Source organism: Topomyia yanbarensis, chromosome 3 (assembly GCF_030247195.1).
Source record: "Topomyia yanbarensis strain Yona2022 chromosome 3, ASM3024719v1, whole genome shotgun sequence".
NCBI lineage: Eukaryota > Metazoa > Arthropoda > Insecta > Diptera > Culicidae > Topomyia > Topomyia yanbarensis.
The window spans coordinates 171,559,140-171,582,125 of NC_080672.1; the positions used below are offsets into that span (position 1 = coordinate 171,559,140).

At 37.4% G+C, this 22,986-nt stretch overlaps 2 protein-coding genes across 2 annotated transcripts in view; one reads left to right on the plus strand and one right to left on the minus strand.

Moving 5' to 3' along the window:
- Nucleotides 1-1,981: 1,981 nt before the first annotated feature.
- On the minus strand, nucleotides 1,982-6,185 carry LOC131690381 (pyruvate dehydrogenase phosphatase regulatory subunit, mitochondrial). Its single transcript, XM_058976097.1, has 8 exons — nucleotides 5,441-6,185; nucleotides 4,699-5,380; nucleotides 4,541-4,634; nucleotides 3,695-4,250; nucleotides 3,432-3,639; nucleotides 3,101-3,370; nucleotides 2,840-3,040; nucleotides 1,982-2,329 (listed from the first exon to the last, which is right to left on the minus strand). Exons 1-8 carry the CDS (start codon nucleotides 6,001-6,003, stop codon nucleotides 2,093-2,095), a joined length of 2,811 nt encoding a protein of 936 aa, XP_058832080.1. The 5' UTR covers nucleotides 6,004-6,185; the 3' UTR covers nucleotides 1,982-2,092.
- Nucleotides 6,186-18,586: 12,401 nt separating this feature from the next.
- LOC131691738 (zinc finger protein 239-like) overlaps nucleotides 18,587-22,986 on the plus strand; it is a 62,233-nt gene continuing 57,833 nt past the window's right edge. The window contains exons 1-2 of the mRNA XM_058978357.1: nucleotides 18,587-18,614; nucleotides 18,857-19,207. Coding sequence (XP_058834340.1) covers nucleotides 19,200-19,207 — 8 coding nt within the window. The 5' untranslated portion in view covers nucleotides 18,587-18,614; nucleotides 18,857-19,199. The remainder of the gene's footprint in view (nucleotides 18,615-18,856; nucleotides 19,208-22,986) is intronic.

The window sequence follows — 22,986 nt, forward strand, 5'->3', positions numbered from 1 at the left end:
TCAATCTCTACTTCCCGGGCGGGTACATAGACAGGAGACTTCTTCGTACACGGCCAAGTGGTATTTAGTTAAATCTCGCATATATCGATGATGTTAAATGGCTTACCTTTGCCCTCATTCAAGTTTGTTATGAGCAGGCATTATAATTCTCTCTCACTCACGCGAAAAAAAGCTTATCCAATGTCCAACTTTTCCGAGATAAGATGAGTCGCAAAATTCTCCGTCTCCACAAATAGCATGAGAATGATTTTCCGGATAAAATTTATTTGAGTTTTTCCTTCTCACCGGAGAAGGTGATAAAATTTTAATTTCGTGGAAATCAATAAAAACTTAAAAAATACACTTAATTACAAAGAAAAGCGACAAAGAAAAATGATAGACTTGTTTTTTCGTGTTTTGGAATAACGGCAGGAAAGCAGCGAGCGAAGAAAAGATACCGTGAAAAACTCATTCACTCATTCTCCGGCTGTTTTATTTATCCGGAGAAATAACACGTTGTATTTATCCGGAGAAGTTGTGTGAGTGTAAATAACTTTTCGTGTGAAAATGTGAGTTTTTATTGTCGCAGTAGCAAACTATCCGGGCGCATTTACTCATATGAGCGATAAATGCAATGCCTGGTTATGAGTATATACCAAGCTCGTTACTGATACTTTTTGCATTATCAGGCAAGTATCAGTTGGGAAATAGGATTCAGAGATGATTATGACTTTCATTGGTTTAGTTTTCGATTAAAAAATACACTGAAAAACTGCCCAGCATTTCGAGTTTCGGCCGTCCTTACATAGGCGACACCGTGTTTGGACAACTGAAACTCGGAGAAATACTAAAGTTTTTTATCCAATGTGGTAAAGAGCTTTAGACTTACTCACAGGCGATTTGAACTTTTTGTGAGTTTAACTTACCTGTTTGTTTTTGTGTTGTTATTTTTCCTACCCTTCCAATTCTACTTTCTCTTTCCCCCCTGCTCAGGAAATTATAAAACACGGCAAGGCACAAATCCCCGCCTACATACGGTGAACGTGCCATTTGAGCCAAAATATTCTGATTCCTGCGGAAGGTCCATGTAATTAATTTTGAATGCTGTCAAGCCACCTTTCGAAAAATACATAATACAAGGACGGAAGAACACAGACGCCGTTTTTTCATTTTTGCGTAAGTAACTTGGTCAAATGGTCGGTGTTAAGTCAGACCGGACTAAGTCGCAAAACATCAAAAAATGAGATAATTATAGCAATGGATACAGCATTTCGTCAGCTACATTCGACTCTTGTCAGATTTGAAATATGTAACAATAAAGAATTACGGCAAAAATTAATTTACAATCATAATGTAAAGGATGCTGCGATTCAAACTTTAAACTCGTTTTTCTCGAAATCAATATTTTGTCACTTAGTCCGGTCTGACTTAACACCGACCAAATGTTTGTTCATTTTCCCCTTCCGCCTTAACCCAATTGTCGAGACTTCGTAGGATAATTTTCTCCAACAATTTCCTTATGCAGGATAGCATTGCAGTCGGTTCATATGACTTTCAAAATCGTAATTTTTCCAAAAGACTCACATGGGTCCTTCTTAATTTAAAAAATTCTTCGCAAGCGATTTGTTTATCTTCATACGCACCAGAGCACTTTTTATCGTAACAAGGGTTAGGGGGCCGTCTATTTATTGTCATGGGTTTCGTTTAGGGTTGTGCTGCTGCCTCAATAATCAAACCCGCTAGAAATCCATATTCTTCGATAGAAGATAACCCTTCCGTCGAACCAAGAGATGTTGCGATTATATTAAAAAATGAAAACACTGCACTGTATAGTAGTTTTATGTATTTAAATTCGAATACAATACTTAATTTTGATGGGTATAAATATTGAAAGCAAAAATCACATTTCAGCGTAAATAATAATTAACAAAAACAGGAAGACCTATTAATTCGGCGCAATTTCTAAACGAGAACACGTTATTTTCTATTCATTCTAAAATGATTGAATACAATTTGATATCTTTTGATGAAAAACATATTGTCATTAGCACACGTTCACGCGTAAATACACACACACACACTTTTCGAACGGACCGATGACGCGTCGAACCGATTACCGCTTTCTGAAGGCGAGCAAATTACACTCATCCGATTTGTCTCTTGTTGCTTTGTACGCCTCGCGCTCCTGATCCGGATATTTTGTGGGCAGATTCGGTGAATGCAGGTTTGCCTTGGCCGGGTAACGAATTCCAGCAATTTCTACCTCGTAGTCGCCATTCAGCACGAAATCATTCGTCACCGGGAGAGAATTTCCCATGGCATCGAGATGCTTCACAAATCCCAGGCAAATCTGAAAATTGACAAAAGGGGAATGAGAGAAGAACGTTTTTTTCTCCAGCGGTGTTTCATTTTTCATTTAAAATTATTCCGAGAACCTCGGAACCAATTTACGAACACTTCCAAGTAGGTATGCCGAATTGATATAAATAATTCAACATAACTTCATTTTTATTACTTATTCCAGATAACTGGACAAATAAACTACCACAACCGAATGATGAATTTATCGGGTATTTGATTTGTGCTGCTCGAAATACCACGTCGTCATGATGAACGCCAGAAAGAAACTACGCATTGTTCCATAAAAGTTTTTGAAATTTTGAAAATAATTGCATAGATATCGAGTTGTATCACTGGTGCCAAATTTTATAATGTAAACAGATTTAGGGTATAAAAAGTATTAATGATCTTTTACTCTGAAACAAATTCCCTAATGGCACAGTTCCATAGGAAATATAAATAAATCAAGTAGTGAAATTAATTCCTGATCTTTTATCATTTTGAGTACTAAATTACAAACCTGTTTTTTAAAGGTGAACCCATAGGCCGTAGTAGTTGTTTGTCCACAATAGGCACCATTTCTGTAAATCGGTTCACCGCCCCAACTCCATAAATCAATGTCTGGATCGTGATCGTTGATCAATAGCTGAATGTACATTCGCTGAACTCCCTCATCACGTTGCCGAAGCAGTGCATCTCGACCGATAAAATGGACTGGTTTCTGAAATCACAATCGATAACAATACTAACTGCATAGAACAATAGTTAAAAAAAAAATTACATCGAATTTAACGCGCCACATTCGTCCACACTCGAGGGGTGTGGTGAAAGTATCCAGATCTTGACCCCAGAAGGCAAAGAATTTCTCTACTCGCAGCGTTCGCATCGCGTAGTATCCACAATGCTTGATGCCGTACTTTTGACCAGCTTCCATGAGCTTGGTGTACACGTGCAAGGCAAATTCGTTTGGTATGTACAAAACATAACCCAGCTCGCCTGTATGCGTTAAATTTAGTGCCCGGATTCCATTGGCGAGACCTACGTCCAGTTCCTACATGCAGTTCCAGATTTAGTTCGATTCTGTTACTCGACAAGGACCATAGCTGACTTACCTTACAAGTGAAGAAAGGAAAATTCTTTGGTGACAGATCAGTATCGGTTAATTCCGATAGCATTATTCGAGTAAAAGGACCCATCACACAGATGGCAGTATACATTGAAGTTACATCCGAAACGCTCACCCGACCACCTGGAGGTAAATGACGTTCGATCCACGCTCTACACCTTGCCTGCTGCACCGTCGGTGCAATCATCATGTAACTAAAAAAAAAGAAGTTCAGCTTTGTTTTGAATAGTTTTTTTTGCCCAAACTCACTGGTTTTCTGACAGTCTCGCAAGCGAACAATCGTTCTCATATCCACCGTGTCGGTTATGCATCCCAGTATGAACGATAGCTCCGACCGGTTGGTCAACATCATTCGAGCACAAATGTTGAAGCAAATCTACCACTTCGTGCCCTTTCGACCACAAATCGATTTTCGTGAAGGTGCTGTAATCACTTAAACCAATTTTCTCCCGACAAGCATCATACTCACGTTGAACATTATCGAACCAGTGTGGTTTACCAAAACCTTCAGTCGTTGCAATTCGAAACTTGGGAATACCTTTCTCATCAAGCGAATCGTTTTTATCGAACCAGGCAGGTCGCTCATAGCCCATCACCTGACTGAACACGGCACCAGCTTCCTTGAGTGCAGGGAAGATTGGTGACATGCGCAGGTTTCGTCCCGTACGGAACTCGTGAAATGGATAGCTCAGATCATAGTGCAGACCAGGTACCTCACGAACTCGGTCCCGGAGAAATTTGCGATTGTTGTGCAGCCCGAGAAAACGTGAGATATCGAGTTCGTGTAGATCTACTGTTGAATATCCTGAAATTTCAAATGAAATGCTGCTTTATTAGCTGTAAATCTAATTCTATTTCTCACTTCACCGGAAAAATTCAACAAAGTTCAATATTTTGCTAGTCGTCCTGTTGATTTTTTTCAAGAAATAAGCAATTGGGTAGCAATAGCGAAAATTTCACCATGCTTTCCGATCAGCACCTAAAGGAAAACGCTGTCGGTATGGACTGCGAAAAATTTCCCGAATGTCCAGAGCTAGACCTTTATTGCCATTAATCAATCAAAACGACATGAAGACCACACAATTAAAATCTTACCTTGCGTAATAATGTCAGCTATCGCCCTACCAACACCTGCAGCAGCAGACATTCCAATGGTTTTCATTCCCGCGGCTACCAAATAATTCTGAATCTGCAAATATACAACTTGGAATCAGTATGAAACAACGTTAGTGCCATAAGCACCCGCAACTGACCTCAGGTGCCTCTCCAATAATCCACTTGCAGTCGGGCGAAAAGGCTTCGGGGCAGTTCGAGAGTCGCTCCAATGTTGCATCCTTCAAGCAAGGAATCCTATGTAGAAGCTCATCCAGCAACGGATGAAAGTGGTCCCAATCGGCTGGAAGTTCTCGTTCTGCCATCGAAACTGGAACATCCCCGTCTTCGTAAGCTGGTTTAGCTTTCGTTTCGAAGCCACCGGCAAGCAAGCATCCATTATTCTCTCGGAAATACACATGACCATCAAGATCGCGAACCACCGGAATACTTGAGTTAAGTTCGTAGATCGGTTTCGTGTGCAAGTAATAATGTTCGGCAGCATGTAAAGGTACCTTAACGTATGGCTCGGATAATTGACCAACTTTGCGTGCCCAAAAACCAGCGCAGTTCACAAAATAAACACACTCTACGGTTCCGTTAGTGGTTTCTACTGCTTTCACTCTCCAGTCGTCCTGAACTATTTTTGTGACGGAACATTGTTCCACTACGGTTACACCTTTGTCTATCGATTCCTTAACCAGACTGTGGCAGAATGCATTTGGATTGCCTATTCCGTCATTCGGAATCCACAGTCCGCCTACCAAATCGTCAATTTCTATTATCGGACAAAGCTCTTTGCATCGTTCCGGTGTTACGAGTTCGCAAGCTACATTCCATGAACTATAAGAGTCAAAACTACATGGTTATTTAGTTCGGATCAATGAAAATTGCATATCTTACACGCTCTGCGATTTCATTCTCCTGAACATCGTCATGCGATCCCTAGTTCTGGCCAGATTGAGCGAGCCTGTTTGCTTCCAGCCCGTAGGAAGACCCTTTTTGTCAAACTCCTTTATTAGGTCTAGTGAAGTTTGAGCCAATAGCACCTGTGAGTAGGACGGTTTAAGTTCACCTAGCAAACCGCTGAAATGCCATGGATTGCCTTCACCAATCCGTCCCTTCTCTATAAGAACCGTATGCGGGCCCCAGCCGCGTTCCGCCAACTGGTATGCTACGGCTGCGCCCATGATTCCACCACCACATATTACAACCCGGGCATTTTTCGGGGGCGTGCTGCTGAGGGATTCAAATTTCAGTCCATATTGTTGGCATTCCTCACCCCAGCGATCTCCACCGGCAGTCTGTTTGGTGGTCGAAGAGCACAGGAAACGCGCAATTACATTCTGCCGTCGTTGAATTAACAACCCATTGCTGTGAATGGCACCAATCGGTGGATAAATCCATCGTCTGTGTAAAGTCACATAATAATTGCATAAGCGAGACTTTTTAAGGGCTGGAAACATTTTAATTATTACTGAAAACAAACATTCACATATCCGATTGCAACTTGTCACAAAATTTTCGATCAGCTGAGAACTGTCAAACTAGGGAAAGAAACCATAAACAAAAACGTAAATAGCACTAGGGTACGATCAAAGGTATTGTAACTAATCTCAATCTTTCTTTTGACATCATTATACAACTACAGCGCACTATTTCCGACGTGATTCCATTGTTTAGAACCAGAGAAAATTTCGCTGGTTGGATTTTCCAGTTTTCAACTGCAATCAGAATAATTTGTCACGAACATTTTTTTTGCTAGAATGATGCCTGTTACGGGCATATTTAAAAAAAATCCAAACTAGGTGTCATTACTGCTCAATATCTCACGCAAAAATTACCTAAGATGGTGCTGAAACCAAACATTTTATTCACCACAAAATAATTAACGATAGATGGAGCTATAGCGTGGTGACCCCAAAATCGTCATTTTGATAGCAGATGGGGTTGGCACCTGACTCAGTAAAATCAGATTAGCTAATAGAAGTCACTACCATGTAGAATATGGAGCCATTTTCACATAAGTTTGAATAAGGCAACTATATCGAAATAATCTCCAAGTCTCGTAACACTAATTTGAATTAGTGTTACGAGGCAAGGGAATCTTCACTGTTCTCCTATTACTATCCTACACATTAAAACACCCAAGCTTGGAGATGTGTTGAGTGTTTTGGTTTATTAATGTATAATGATAATACTGTATGTATGCAATGCTCATGTTCCGCTAGGAATAAAGGGCACGGGAAATTCGTTGAACATTACATACATACATACATCACAAGAAAATTGAATTTAATCGATTTTCAATCTTGTGTTTTCTGAAGGGAACGGAGTGCGTAAGTTATTGTCGATGAAAAAAAATCTTGAATTCTATACATTTCTTTTATAAGAAATGTAAAACTACAAGGGGGGGTTGCACGAACTGTAGACGTAGGACTATCTTAATGTAAAACATTTATTTTCTTTGTACATTTAGTGTAATAATAAATCAAATATATTTCTTACGAATAATTTAAGCACAACCAAGCAACATCGAATGTTACACATTGAACCAAACCTTCTTGGTTATCATGCTATTTCGTTGCTGTTGTGCTATCTTATGACGAACGCCATTTTGGGGTAAATGGAGTTAGATATGCCACATTAATTGTCTAAAAATTCTCTACAAAGTGGCGTTTACAAAATTTTGACATTCTGCTTGGTTACTGAGATATAGCGAGAAATGTGCTGAAATTTTTTTAATTTTTTGCTTCAAATGACTGTGTCTGGGGATTGGCTCAAATGATCTTGATGTATAAGATGTTTTTATATGTAAAACTATCTGAGAAACACAATGGCATAACCATTTTCAAAACAAAAATGCTCGAAATGTGAGAAAAATGCAATTTTAGTTTTAAACTGGAAATATAGCTTATTTGGCAACACTGTAACCAAAAATAACTATTTTTTCTAGATTCCCTGACTCATTTCCTTCAAAATTCATCTCACTGTCTGTTTATAGACCAAATGAAGCCAAAGATATGAATAAAAGTTAATAATTGATGATTTTTTTCTATGGAAAATTTTCCATGCACGAATATGACACGCCATACAAATTTTGTCATCAATCCACACCTATGACACGTGTGAGTGCGACTTTTGTTTACATTTATAGTAAAAACTCACAACATAGTCAACCGATCTTCGAAATATTTGAGATATTAATACAGAATAGATAAAAGCATCAATTGTCTTCTTTCAATTGTTTATTTCATTTATAAGATTCAAGATACTCAATCTCAAACTTTAAAAATAGTTTTTCTCGAAATGTGCAAAATGGAGCTTGTCATAAGATAGCACAACAGCGACGATTTCATTTGTAGTAGGCGATCGAATCCAATTAAACTTATTTGAGATCTGAAGAAAGAAGACAGAAAAACGTGACCGAACTAATATCTGAAACTAAATCTTTATAGCACAAGATCAGCTTTTAAAAATTGTAAAAACTTCGATTGCGTGTGGTAAAAAAAACCCGAACCGGTGAAGAAAAATCAAATTTTAGACAATATAATCACATTTTATGTATAGACCAAGCTTTCTAGTTTTATTTTGCCATCATTTTAACTTTCCTAAAGTACGTATACAAATGTAACGAGTGCAGTGGTCTTAATCATATATCTGTGCTTTCTATCAATCCGCGTTAATTTATTGCTGAGAAAGTTTTCGTCTTTGCGCAATGAAAGCACAGATTGCTATCATGCAGGTTGCGCATGCATCCGTTAACAAACAGGGATGCCACATTGAAATCTGCGTTTCGGTCAAAAATATCATTTTACCATCTGTGATAAGTGAAACAGGAAAAAAATCTGTGATAAATTTCTGAAAAATCTGTGAAAAATCACAATAAAAAAATCCAAAAATCTATCAAATTTTCATCAAAATGCAAAAGATCTACCATCTGTTAAAAAGAATCTGTGATAAAAAATTGTGAAAAAATCTCTGACATTACAGAAAAATCTGTGAATATAGTAACCCTGTCAACAAATTAGATATACCTACATTCGCCTCAAACATTGAACCCAAGCGAACAAAGCAAAATGAGTCAACGCTGATGATGACGGGTAGAGCTAAAGAGACAACTAGTAACACGATACTATGTTAACCGTGTTTGCAAATGGAGAATGTACAAGCGATTTTGTGTAGGAATAACCGTGTTCGAGATTGTACATAAAAGTGTGCTGGACACGAGCACAACACAAAAGAAAGCATAGCACTGGATAGCGTACCTCCACAAGCAGTATAACGGACTTCTAACTAAGCTACACTGGCTATGAAAGCACACAGCGCAGTGATCTTGCTCTTCCTGTCGTTCAACAGGCAACTGAGCTTGTCCGGCCAAATCCGTTCTTTAAATAGTCGATGATGACGTCATTCATAGAAGCGTAGCGAAGTAGGTACACACATCTGTCGTACCGGGCTTGGGAAGCGCTATCTTCTGTATGTAAATGCGCGATATTTTGACAAGTTTGCATATTATTTAAATTTTAATGCCAAGATATTAAAAATCTTTGGCTTTATCTATTGGAATCTATTCTTGTAAGTATTTCGGGGCGATTTGCGCAAAAAATTTGAAAATTTATCGTGAGATGGCTGCATTATACTGCTATTGACTACTCGAAATGTCCGGTAAGACCATCAATTCGTGAAGTGGAGCAAATGTTGAAGATGAACATGAAGCTCATCGTAGCAGAAGTTAAAGCGGTGCAATTCCACCATTTACGTCATGCAGTACTGATTATGTTCGAAAACATTAGTCAAGCAGAAAAACTTGAATGACGTCGTGGAATGTAATTTTTTATTTTAAATATATTTGACACGGCTCGATGCGTTAGCACAAATGAGCCGTGTTTTTACAAGATGTAAAAATAGAAAAAAAATTATCGTTACGGCCTATTCGTCGGGTCTTGTTGGCGCATTTTACTGCTGCGTGTTGAGATCCTCTTCCTTGATGGTGAAATGATAGGTGCGTTGTCTGCCGCACCTTGGAGGTCATTCGGTCCGTCTTCTCTCGCGTTTCCGTTTACGTCCATGTCGTCATCGGTATTGCATATTGGTTTAGTCGTACTGGGCCCGATCGTTGTTGAGCTGGTGTTCGTGAATGCCCGGCCCGCAGTCGTTGGTTTAACAACCGGTTGTGGTTTGGTATACCGGCTTTGGTCGTATCAGGTGGAATTTCCTTAGCAGTATCTGCGCAAGGTTTCCCGTGGTGTAGCGGCTGATCACAATATTGACATGTAGGAATTTGCTCTGGATACGTTACTAGCGTTCGTTGAGAATATTGAACTCATTGAGGTGATTTACATGTAAAATTCAAGTAAGAGGGAGTAGGCTTTGTCGGACGCATTCCCATCACATGAACGCCGTTGCGGAGTCCTGGGAAGAAGTACCTCCAAGTATCTTCCTTAACACTATTCACCTCTCCACATGATTTGTTTGATAGCGGAGGAACTAGTACGTGGTGCCAGGTCATGTATCTTTATTTTAATACTGTCAATATCCATATACGTTGGGATACTGTATAAAATGTCAGTTTTAGCTGGTTTTAACTCCCACGGCATAGCATGGGGTTGCTTTCAAGATGATAATCAATCTACCTCACTCCAAATACTTTGTAATAACTTCAATATGACCATTTTGAACAACGGTGAAATGACACGGATCCCTGCTTCCCCAGCGCACCCGAGCACCTTAGACTTGTCCCTCTGCTCCACATCCTTTGGTTAGATAGCATGTGGAAGGTACTTCCTGATCCACATGGCAGTATTCCTCTGCCAATCTTAATTACTATTGCTAACGGCTCGAAGCCACCGAGTACAATCAATGTTTCGTATGACCTCAAACGAAATATTGATTGAAGAGATTAGCATCCGCGACATCCTGCAAAATCGAGTCCATTCATGAGCTTCCTACGGAGGAAGAGTACGGGTTCTTGGGTGGCTTTATTCTCGACACCGCTATTCAAGCTCAGAAAGCGTGTACCATACGCGAAATCTCGTGGACGTTCTCCCAACCCGTGGTGGGACAAAGAGTGCTCAAACAAGATCAACCGGAATGACGGGTTACCTGTGCCAATGAAAAATTTGATGAAAGCCAAGAAACGCTTACTGTTGCTGGTTCGTTGACGGATTAACGAGAGAAACCGAAACCGAAACAGTACTAACGAGAGAGGGGGAATATTCAAACCGTCGGATATTCACTTTCGCCTAAAAGGTTTGTGCGGATTCCACCTGGGCACATAAGATCTACCGCGCCGCTTCCCCCCGCAATACTGCCGACGAAACACTAGACAGGGACTAAACCGATTTGACGAAACGGGGAGCTTAATGGCTCACAGAAAAGTACATTGTTATCGGGAGCAATCTGCAACCGGGGAATTCACGGTATTTCGTGTTTTATCAAAAAAGGAGAACTAATTGGCTCGCGAAACAAACACCGGTAACGAAAGAAATTTCGTTTTCGGGGAACTCTCAGTCGAAGTAGGATAATATCTGAGTTAATCTCGATAAAGCTGGGAGCTAAATGGCTCAATAAAGCGGATATCGGTGTCGAGGGACATTCCTCCGTCGGGGAACTATCGGTTGGAGTAGAGTGAGTTTACCGTTGGGTATTATCCAAATAGATCGCGATAAGGCCGTGAGCTGAATGACTCACGGAAACATGAGCTAAATGACTCAAGAAATCATCACCATTAAACGGCTCACGGGTACGAGAGCTAATGGCGACGTAGTAGATGAAGACAAGAAGTAAGAGAAGAATCGAAAGTTAAATCAAAGCTCATAGATCGAGCTATTCCATGAACCAAGTGAGGCTCCGAGATAGAGCAGAAGAAAAAGGTACAACAAAAGCACAACGATCCCCTGGGGGTCCGGACCCCCTCCGATTTTTTTTTACTTTTAAATTTGAATTTTAAATTAGTTTAAATTTTACATTAGTTTCAAACTCAAAATCATTCCAAGCTAAATTTGACTAACAAAATATATAATCATTAAATAAGGTTATTATGCATTACGAATTGTACAATGTTTAATTTAAAATCGAATTTTCAGACCCCCCGAAGTTTTTTTTCTGGATCAGCCTCTGATCATCTGTAAATTTTTCATGCAAAAATATCTACAAGCGACTTGGTGATGAAGCTTTTTGTGGAGCGTCTCTGGAAAAACTTTGCATACACATTCTATGTAAAAATGCCTAACCCCTACGTTGAGTTTTTGAGATAATTTTTCAATTAAGGGGGTTTTTACTAATAAAATGGCGAAATCGCTGTATTTCAAGAAAAATTTCGCCATTTTATGAGTAAAAAGCCCCCTTAATTGAAAAATTATCACAAAAACTCAACGTAGGGGTTAGGTATTATTTACTTAGAATGTGTATGCAAAATTGGAAATAAATTGGTCAAGTCGTTTTTGAATGGCAGTTAACACCGCAAATCGTGTTTTCCAGAGAGATTCAATGATGTAGTATAATGTACAAAAGTTTCGATCAATTCGCTTCACCCATCTTTCTAAAAAAAAAATTGGCAAAAAAACTGGAATCCTTACCCCCACTTTAACAAAGTTACTAGGGGAATTGTGGGAAAAACCGACACTGTGGGTAAAACCGACACCCCACAACATTTCCTAGAAATCAAATTTTTATTCATTTCATAATGATACATTATTATTAGTACGTTTATTTAGAGCATTTGAAGAAAAATTGGATTTATGTTAGTACGCCGAATGTAATAAAAATAAACAAAACATACGACAGCAGCGTTCATACTCATCTGGATGTTAAATTTCGTTGGTAGATTTTAAGGTTTTAACCGAACAAAAGCTTTTCAAATCACCACATTTTCACTACCTATTATTATCGGCCTGTCCTATGATCAACTAGGTGCATTGAAGACGAGTTTGAGAAATTCAATATTTTTAATCGCTTTTATAAAAAAATGTGCGCTGTTGGGGTAAAACCGACACCCTATGGTTAGGGTAAAACCGACACGCTGTTAAGATGGTTGTGTATATTTGCGATTCATTTCAAAATACTGGGGATCTTTGTGACACTTCAATTAGCCTATTAGAACACTATAGTATCAACAGAAATGCACAGAAATACTCTTATTGTGTTTATTTCTTGTAAGTCTCTTTAAAAATCGAAAATTGGAATTTTTGCTTATCTGATTCTATCGAAGCTGTTGCTATTTCTGCAAAAAGCTCATCAAACCGAATTTCTAGTGTTCTCTTGGTTTGTCATAGACGAACTTTATCACAATGAGACAGTGATCTTATGTGTACACCAATAGATCGTTGATGATCAGAGTCCGAAAAATCAAATCTGAAAAAGATAGTTTTACTAAGAAGTGTGTGTGTCACTTATAAGTGAATGAATCCAATTAGCAGAACGTAGAACGCTTGCAAATCTTCTCTTACGAAATAATATGAAACTGGAGGTTGCAACGATGTGCGCAAGGATTATTTGGAAATACTCATCAATAAATAATCCTATAGCATAAAATACTCTTATTTATAGTACTACGCTTTCGAACTTTCTTCCCCTCACTACATGATGAAGCAATAAAAAGCACATATTAGCATCATACATACTCACACTTAATTATTCACGCATATATCTCATGTTTAATAAACATAAAGATTTTAATAAAGTGGAGAGAAAATAAATTAAAGGGGGTGTCGATCTTACCCCTATAGGGTGTCGGTTTTACCCGCAGTGCCTACAAAAAGTCACTTTGTTTTCCAAGTTTTACAACCAATAATTTTTAATGAAATTAATTTTTTGAAGCGCTGAAAAAATTAAGTCTTGTTAAGAATTTTCTGAAGAAGAATTCTGCATAAAAACTATAATTTTATTGGTTTGGTGGCAACTTAGAAAAATTGTTAAGCTTAAGGTGTCGGTTTTAACCATAATTCCCCTACCACTTAACTATTACACAAGGTTGCGAAAGAAACATATTTTTGTATTTTGGGATAAAAAAGTGTTTCTAGAAATGGGAGTACTCCTTAAGAAAAGTGAAGGTCAATCTATTTTCAACCATCAAAGACAAGGTCACGATACACAGTGTGCTCCTGCTTCTGTCCGAGCCAGTGGAAAGCGAACGAAAAAAAAACAGTTACTTGTGTGCATTGTTTGAAGAACAAAGGATACCGTTATTTGTATTCTTGGGTGATCTTTCAAGATGACTGAGTCTCATCAACAAAACGTGATTATTAGGCCTAACACAGTGGCGATTGACTTCAGGTCTTTTCGCATAAGACCAAGTATTCGTGATGTGGAACATCTGCTGAAAGTGAAAATGCAGCTTCGGTTTTCGGAAGTCACCTCCAAACAGCTTGAACACGTCAAGCATGCGGTGCTGATAACCTTCAACAAATTCGCCCAGGCGAAAAGATTTATTTCGCAGAACAACTTGAAACACGTGCTTATTTGTGACAACGTTGAAATCAAGATCCCTATATACATGGATAATGGAAATATTGAAGTTAAATTACATGATTTATCTCTATTTACTTGCAAAGTGGCAATTAAAAAATTCATGTCGAATTTCGGAGCAGTGGAATCTACTACGGAGGACACATGGAGAAACTACTTCCCAGGTATTTCAAATGGTGTCTTTGTGGTGAGAATGCGGGTAGACCAACCTTACCCTGCAGTACAAACCAGAAGGGGGTGATACCATTACACAGCGGACTCTTTGTACATATCAAGGACAAACGAATACGTGCCAGTTCTGTGAACAAAAGGTACACTACGGACAACTCTGCCCAGAAACCGCTGAGGAAAGCTCACCTGCAGAAAAAAATGCCAACACCCAAGCTCCAATATCTTCACCTGAACCACAAACGGTTGCCAAATTTGTGGCTGCTGTTCAGGCAATAATGACAACTGTAAATGCTGCGTCAAGTACTTCAAACTTAACGACTAATACCACCAGTGAAGAAACTACCACCAAGGATGGAGTGTTCACATTCGTGACCCGCAAGGGAAAGAAGCCAGGAAGAACATCTGATCGCGAGTATCAATGCAGTAATCAAGAAGCTGATACGGGCGTAATCGACAACGAGAGAGACATCGACAACCCCGAAATTGGCGAGAGAAGGAACATCTTCCCGACGCGAAAAAAGATCACCGCTCGCAATAGCAAGTTGCGTGCACGGGATCTTACAGGCTAAAATAAAATGTATCGTAATTTTTGTTTTTTACATCTTGTAAATATATAAAAGACCCATGGCTCCTCTAAGCTAACACATTGAGCCGTGTCAAATAAACGAATTAAAAAAAAGTGAAGGTGTTAGCCGAGAGCTAAAAAGTAATTTTGTTAACTATTTTTTTAGTTTGGGACCAAGGTGCAGCGTCTCACCCGCACATGCGGCATCTCTGTGGCAATGACCGTTTTCTGTGGCAATGAAATTTTCTTTAAATGTTCGTGGAAATTTGGTGTTTTTTTTCTTGGCAAAAACCGTTTCAGTGTGTTTTAGATACTTATCGTAATTGATGAAAATGATTTAATCAAATATTGTGTGGTTTATTTTGATGCATGATTGATTTTTAGATATGTGCGGCATCTCTCACAAAATTACCCTAATTCTAATTTAATTGGGGCACCGTCCTGCTGGAACGAAATGTTACCAAGACTACGGGCTTCAAGTTCAGACAGTAAGTAGTCTGTTAACATGGCACGATAACGATAATCCTTCCTTAAAGTACGCCAAGTGGTTGCATACAACAAGCTAAGCTATTGAGAACGGCGTCGAATGGATTGTTCGCCATCATCACATAAACTCGGCCACTGTCGCACAGTGGTTTCCCCATAGCACAGTGGTTTCATTCCTTAAATGCAAATATCGATACAAAACTATATTTCTTTAGTAAATTTTGAGTCGCCGAACCCGAATTTCACGATTAAAGATTGATTATATTCACCTAACTGTTTGATATAGCCTTTCTTATTACACTAATCATTCACATTCAATTATTATTTTTTACTCTAACTCTAATTTTTTAGAGTATCAAGTAGTAAAAATTTTGATGCGATTGTAAAAAAAATCAAAATATTTCATTAAAAATTCTCGAAGCTGCAGCTTTTGTGCTTGAACGCCAATATTTTGATATCGTTTCCAGTGAGAATGATATCTCGTGAACCAACTCACAGCCCAATGATCAATTTGAAATGTTGTTCGTGATTATATTAGCAAGTTCACGACAAAATTTGAAACTAAATGTGATTTTTCCCTAAAAGTAGTTTTTTTTTGAATACAAAGAGTTTACCCACTGTAAAAATAAAACAGATCGCGTAAATAAAAATACCCTCGTTATGGTACCAATTATTTTAAAAAGCAGCAACAGTTCATGACTTCAAATGTATTTGTAAATTGGAACTGCGGATATCGTATGAATCGCTTTGGACTTTTTCAAAAAATCCGTATTCGAGAAAATCGTTGTGGTATTACTTACCTTACGTAGCCGTCTCCACTCCACTCGGTCCATTGCTGCCTGTCGCCAGCCTCGTAGTCTTCGAAGGGTCTGCAGGTCGTCCTCTATCTGGTCGAACCACCGTGCTCGCTGTGTACCCCGTCTTCTTGTTCCTGTAGTATAGTCCAGGTCTCGTGGCCGTAGACCACCGGTCTAATCAGCGTCTTGTTGTAGTGGCGTGAGCTATTTGTCTCGTGCATTGAATATTCCGTACGGGCATGTGTTTCAAAAAGTAGTGTCCAATAAATTAATATAACTCAAGATGAAATGATCCGATCGAAAACAAATTTTGTGAACATAATAATTAATCTATATAATTTCAAGATCGGAACTAATAATAAAGTAAGATAAATTTTAATTTTTTTCAAAATTTTTTGACTCAGTTCTAAAAATGTTAGAGCAAAAAATAATAATTAAATGTGAATGATTAGTGTAATAAGAAAAGTTATATCACACTCTTATGTGGGTATCGATATTTGCATTTCATATATTTATGATCGCCTCTCTTAAGGAATGAAACCACTGTGTGTCACTTTGTTTTCTGCACTGCGAGCTGGATGTGGACGATTTGGTAGCTTATCATCCAATAACGTGAACTTTTCGATTGTATGGCGAATAGTGGACTGAATATGTCGACCATAGCATGGTCGAAGCGCACGAAACACATTCCTCACAGAACGCTGATTCTCATAATACTGTTGAAAAATTTGAAGATAGTATGCCGGTATACGTCGTTTTATTATGAAATGGCAAACAATACTGAACAATAACACGGTGTTACAGTGATTTTGTACTTTTAAAGTGACCTAGTATGGGGTGTAGATCTCATCAAATTCAACACAAAATAATGTATGAAAAATGTTGTATACTCTCAAAATCGTGATTAATAGCAAAAAAACGATTTTTCGGAACTTTCAGTGCTAAAAAACTTCTACGTGGTGATTTTTCAACGCATAGTACTTTTAACTAAAGAACATAACATAGCATACCGTTGGAGACGTTTATTCTTCTTTCCACAACACTTAAAAAATTGAAAATCGGTTGAAAAATGACCGCGCAGAATTTTTTTAGTGCCGAAAGATCTAAAAAATTTTTTTTTGTTATAGATCAAGATTTGGGAGGTATATAAAATTGAACAAACGCGGTTTCGTGATGTATTTAACCAGACCAACAACCTTTAACAGATCACTTTAAAAGTACATTCATTTTTTTTATTTCGTAGCACCGTTTAATAGCATCACAGTTTGCTATTAACACCCGTTACCCGCTAAAAAATGCCATGTTTTTAAAAAACCTCATGTTGAATTACACTATATAAATCGTGAATTAGAAACTCTTCCCCCAAATGGAAGAGGTTGCGCACACATCTGCCAACTACTGCAAGTATTCCAGTATCCATAGGGAAAAGTTATTAGGTTCATTTTTTAAAGTCGAATCGAAAGTATTGTTAAAAATTTAGATGGGTTTGTTGTTTGTTGTTGTTTGTTGAACCAGTTTCTATTGGCGTGACCAATGTGGATTAGTGGAAATAGAGGACACGTTGAATCAAGTAGGATGTAGTGCCAAAGTTAGATGAAGAAAACTCACTTTAATCTGACCTCATAGTGAGCTATCTAACAAATTAACTTATTTTGCTTGTTATGAGTCCTAGAGGGTAAGCATGGAGCCGTTTTATTGACAAAAAAGTGATGGAAGGTTGTGACAACGATTGAAAAGTCTTTTTCTCTCGGAATTAACAATTTGTGCTCCTTAATTTTATTATAATTTTTTTTAATATCTTATAACATAAAAACTAGGATAGCCTATCAATACTTTACACCTTTAAAACACCAACCGACTCTCAATATTCATTACAATACCTTGCCTGTATACGTAATTTGTCTATACAGCAGTGCAGCGGAATGCAAATGACTTGGACACCATCTTTGATTCGACAGCGGAGAAGGGTCAACATATTTAAGCATGAAGACAAAATTTTCCTCCCCTCCAACTTGGCAGGCTTTCGATTGGCCAGGAACCAAGAAACACGCTTACCAAAAAAGCGAACAAACGATTGGCTGTATCGCACGTTCTGGATGCAAACCGCTGTTACACACACTAGCATACCCCTTCAACCTGTTGCGTAAGCTTTTCGTTTGATATTTGCCATACTACTGTTCGGCTGAATTTGCTTCGATCAATGACAATATGTGAGCCTGATTTAAATATTTTCTTGGATATTTCTTCGATTGTACAGATAACATTCGTCCAGTTAGCTCAGTATCTGGTAAAAACTTGCTGCAATCTTAGTTTACAGTAGAGTACAGCGTTTTGTTTTACTTTGTGAAATGCCGGTGGTTGAACGAAAAGGTAAACAAAACTCGAACACATGCGCAGTTTCTCCCCACCCAGAAAGGAGGCTCTGCCTTGGCTTGCACACACATTCACATGAATCGGATATAGCACGGAATCGCGTGTGCTGCATGGCCAATGAATGAGGATTGTCGCTTCTTCATTCTTCTGTTGGCTTTTGCAGTAGAAGCACACGTTTTTCGGCAGGTAGTTTTTCGCTGTTTTGATAAATCCGGTGGTGAGTTTTTCAGATTTCAAAAATAAGTTCAAATTGTGCTTTAGAGGATTTCGTGACAGTGGAATAATTGGACTGCTTTTGACACGTTGTACTATGTGAATGGATCGTTTAGTGATTAGTCCAAGGCAAGTGCGGGTGTTGTGAGTTGAAGAATAAAGCATAATCCTTCCTCATTCATATTCAGCTCGCTCGTCCGAACGACGTGACGGCACTGCAAATTGGTTGAAATATCTATTATATAGGTGTGCAGTACCCCAAAAGTAGAAAAAAGAAGAATATAAGCGTACAAGTGTATATACTGTGTCTGTTGGCCGGATTCATGATGGAAGCTCGTACAGGGGCGTGATTTAATTTGAGCTACCATTATCGAACCCTGGAAGACCAAACTTAACACCGACAAGATACGGTTATAGTCTGTACAACAAAAGATCCTCCTGGTTGAAGGTCGAACACGGAACAGACGGATTTCCAACAAAGCGCGGCCTCTGTAACCTGTGATCAACGATTTTCAATCCAGCTCGTGCGTGTCGGAGCAAAAATAATTGGTCCTGCCGCGCGAGGCTCTTGTTACCTTCAGCGAGAACCATGAACACGTAAGTATGAGATTTAGACTTAAATGTACACTGGAGCATAGTGATAAAAAATTCGACTGTTCTTATAATATTGGTGCACTATGTGATTGAAAATAGCATAGATTGTAGATTTTTTTTGAGATTTTCTCTAAGGCGGTAGTTACATTATATTTAGGTATGCGTTATCGATGTTAGATATAAGACAAAAATACCAATGAATCAACTAAGAGCTGGATGATCCGCACAAAACAAACAAAAAATGCAATGTTCTAGAAAAACATCACCTATTGCTTGTTTTGCCTTTTCTAGATAAACATCACCCACTGGCTTTTTTGCTTTCACTTCATTTGCTCCTACTTAGGAGTCTTTAGAAAAGTTTTGTCAACATTCTTTGCACATTTTAAAGAAGTGCAATTCTTGTTGAATAGCCATATAAAAAATGCAAAACTAAAAATTGACGTAAGTCGCCCCCACAGGGGGCTACATTACGCCAAAAAGTTTTTTTTTTCAAAATTATGTTAACTTCTTGATTTATTGTTATGGAGTATGCTTGTTATTTATGTGTGAATGTAAATGAATGTCGTGCTCGTAAAAATAAAAGGGTATGTTCAAGAAATGCGTACCACGCATCCAATAACCTTGTTTTTGGAAAGTCAATAAGTCCTACAATGGAGCCGAGAAAAAACGCTGTTCATGATATACTTTTTTATTGAGCCTTATGAATTAGACAATCTTGTTTTAGTATTTTTTCTAAAAGTAGCTTTAATTGTTTTCCGGAGTGCAAAGGCTTTTCTATCAGAAACGCGAATGGTAGAGGAGAGTGGGTACGATTGATCCCACTTTTGTTTTTTTGCATAACTTTTCAATGAAATCAAAATTTTAATTGCAAAATTCGCCATCTTTTAGTCAATTCGAATTGTAAGGGCTATGAATAATGTGTAATTCCGAATACTATGCCCTGTCAGTACTACGAACAGTTTTGAAAATCATGCCAAAACGAGGTTTTCATAAAAAAGTGTGGTAACTTGATACCCCGCCTACTAGGGCCAAAGAAACAAAGCACACTATGACATATAGACACGAAAGTTCAGCAAATAACCTTTCCTGACAAATTAATTAATAAGACTACCATTTTAGATGCATGACAAACTTTAACTACAGCAGAAAGTCAAGACAAGTATTTTCGGTAAATCAGTGCTGTTTAACTGGCTTTTCCAACCTTCAATACCGTAGTTTGGTCACGGAAAAAACATTTTAAATCAATTAATAGTGCCAGGTACTTTATGAAAATCACGTTTTTCTATCTCTATACATTTCTAAAGTGTTTGAGAGAACTAATGATAGGGATCAATAATACTCAGTGTTACACGGATCAAAGATACCTGTTGTATGAGGTGAATAAAATTTAATTTTTTGTGTGTGTGTTGTAAAAGTTTTTATTCGAAAAATGTGTTTTTCTAGACAAAAGCCCTTAGCAAGTAATCGTATTTGAAAATATTCATAAATAATTAGTTTGATGATCTCATACAACCGTTCAAAAAATTTGTAAAAAGATCTTCGAGCTAGATTTAAACACATATTTTCTTAAATATTACGCAACTTATCCAAGCCAAACGTAATACAGCATATTTGCTTTTTAAATTTCATAAACGAGCAAATATTTCATTTTCTTTTTAAATTGTGATAACTTTATGCGTATAGAATATGAGATATGGCCAGGGAATCAAATATCCCCAAGGATCAAATGTTCTCACTCTCCCCTACTGTTATATTTAATGGTCAGGTCAGTTCATTCATCTTTAATGAGATATCAATTTCCAATATACTGAGGACCTTTTTGTTTAGTAAGGTTTTAACCATAAGGTCATTTACCTCACCGCAGAACTATTTCCAGCAGCTTTTTCTATCATTCCACAACAAATCGCTTCTATACACAGTTTAAATACTTCAAGAAACGATAGCGTTTTTATATGTGTGTGCCATTGCAATTACACTACTCAACTTGCAAATTATCGATTACTGTTATTTTTCAAAACAGTCAAACTAGTACGCTAATAAAAATCTGCTTTGAATTAGAATCAAATCCCAAAATAAGAGTAAATTTTAGATCAAATATACAGATTGTGCAATATAGACTTAAGTAAAGCTTGGCGTAAAGTATCCCCAATTTTAGATAAAATGGACATATGGTCACCAATTTCCAAACAAACAAAAATACGGATAAAAAGTACAAACACAAATAATTGCATTTCATTGCCAGGTTAATTTCATGTAATCTAAATCCTCTTAGGGGCCATACACTAATTACGTAAGGGCATATGAGGGGAGGAGGAGTTTCAAAATATCTTACAAATTCTTATCTGAGGAGAGGGAGGGTTTGTCCTTTCTTACGTAATATCATAAAGCAAGTTTAAAAAATTAAATCCATAAGGAAAATATTCTTTTTATTAAGAAAAGGGAACTATTTTCATTCATACCATATAATCCTTGTATACCAAACAATATGAGTAATTTTTGGGCTCTTGGTTGTACATTGTTCTGTTCGGAAACTGGAGTCACAATATGCCTTACAAGTTAAGAAGTGTTGATACTCTTCGTGTGGTTAGACCGACTTTGTTCTTTTCAAACGTTCGATTCAAACCCGCAAGGTATCTGAAAAATGTTCCAACATGCGATTGTCAAAGATCTTGAGTGTCGAATATTTCCAGAGTGTGAACTGTATTTTAATTCAAGAAAATTCGAAGATGGTTTACTCAGAGCTATGCGTACGATAAGCGTCACAGCTGGAACTCAGAATAAATTCATGCCAGAAGAGGTTATACACTCTTTTAAATTCTACATCACAAGAAAATAGATTCAAAGGAGGTGGAATATAGCAAAGTAGATCATGTGGACCAAATTGGAGTTACTGAATATCTGACAACAGTTATTCTTTCTACTGGGCGAGATTGGCATGCAATTAAAATTCTGCAGATGATTACAGTTAAATTTTGTCATGAGTTTTCTTGTAATAATTCTATACATATCGTTTTCGCTATCTTATTATATGATGAATTAACAATTTGATTTTTTAATTACGATAATCATAATAAGATCTTATGTAGGGGGAGGGGGAGTTCACCAAAATCTTACGAACTTTTATCTGGGGGGAGGGGGAGGTTGAAAAGCTCTAAAAAAGCCTTACGTAATTAGTGTACGGTCCCTTATCTAAGAATTTGACTAGTATATCGCACTTTCTCAAAAGCATTTAAGTTACAATACTTTTTAAGTATATTTTAGATTTCAGTTTCATCGCCTACTACGATTACTTGCAAGCATTTTCTTAAACCTATATCCATTTTTATGTTTGTGTTGAACCAGCGAATAATACTATGTTTTGCTTTTGTCAAAATACGACGCTAAATTAGTATTCCTATTTTGTGACTAGAAGCTGGCGACCCACGACATCAAGTCTAAGTTACAACTTGAATGATACCCTGTTACTAAATTTGTATAAAATGAAATTCTGAATATAATGCATATAATGGATGTTACGAATATAATGACCAAAGATCCTATCATGATAAATAATGTATGTATGTAGTCACCATTCTAGCTTGAGTCTTGCTCTGATTGCGGATTTATACATGATTTTAAATAATAAATATAAGGAATATGGTAATAAAATAAAATAATAATATAATATAATATAATATAATATAATATAATATAATATAATATAATATAATATAATATAATATAATATAATATAATATAATATAATATAATATAATATAATATAATATAATATAATATAATAT

What these genes read in the sequence shown, in the direction of transcription:
- LOC131690381 (XM_058976097.1), bottom strand. Translation starts at nt 6,003, where the DNA reads ATGTTTCCAGCCCTTAAAAAGTCTCGCTTATGCAATTATTATGTGACT. An exon ending in AGAATGAAATCGCAGAGCGT is followed by an intron (nt 5,381 to 5,440) that starts GTAAGATATGCA and finishes TGACTCTTATAG; the next exon opens with TTCATGGAATGTAGCTTGCG. An exon ending in GGTTCACCTTTAAAAAACAG is followed by an intron (nt 2,330 to 2,839) that starts GTTTGTAATTTA and finishes GTCAATTTTCAG; the next exon opens with ATTTGCCTGGGATTTGTGAA.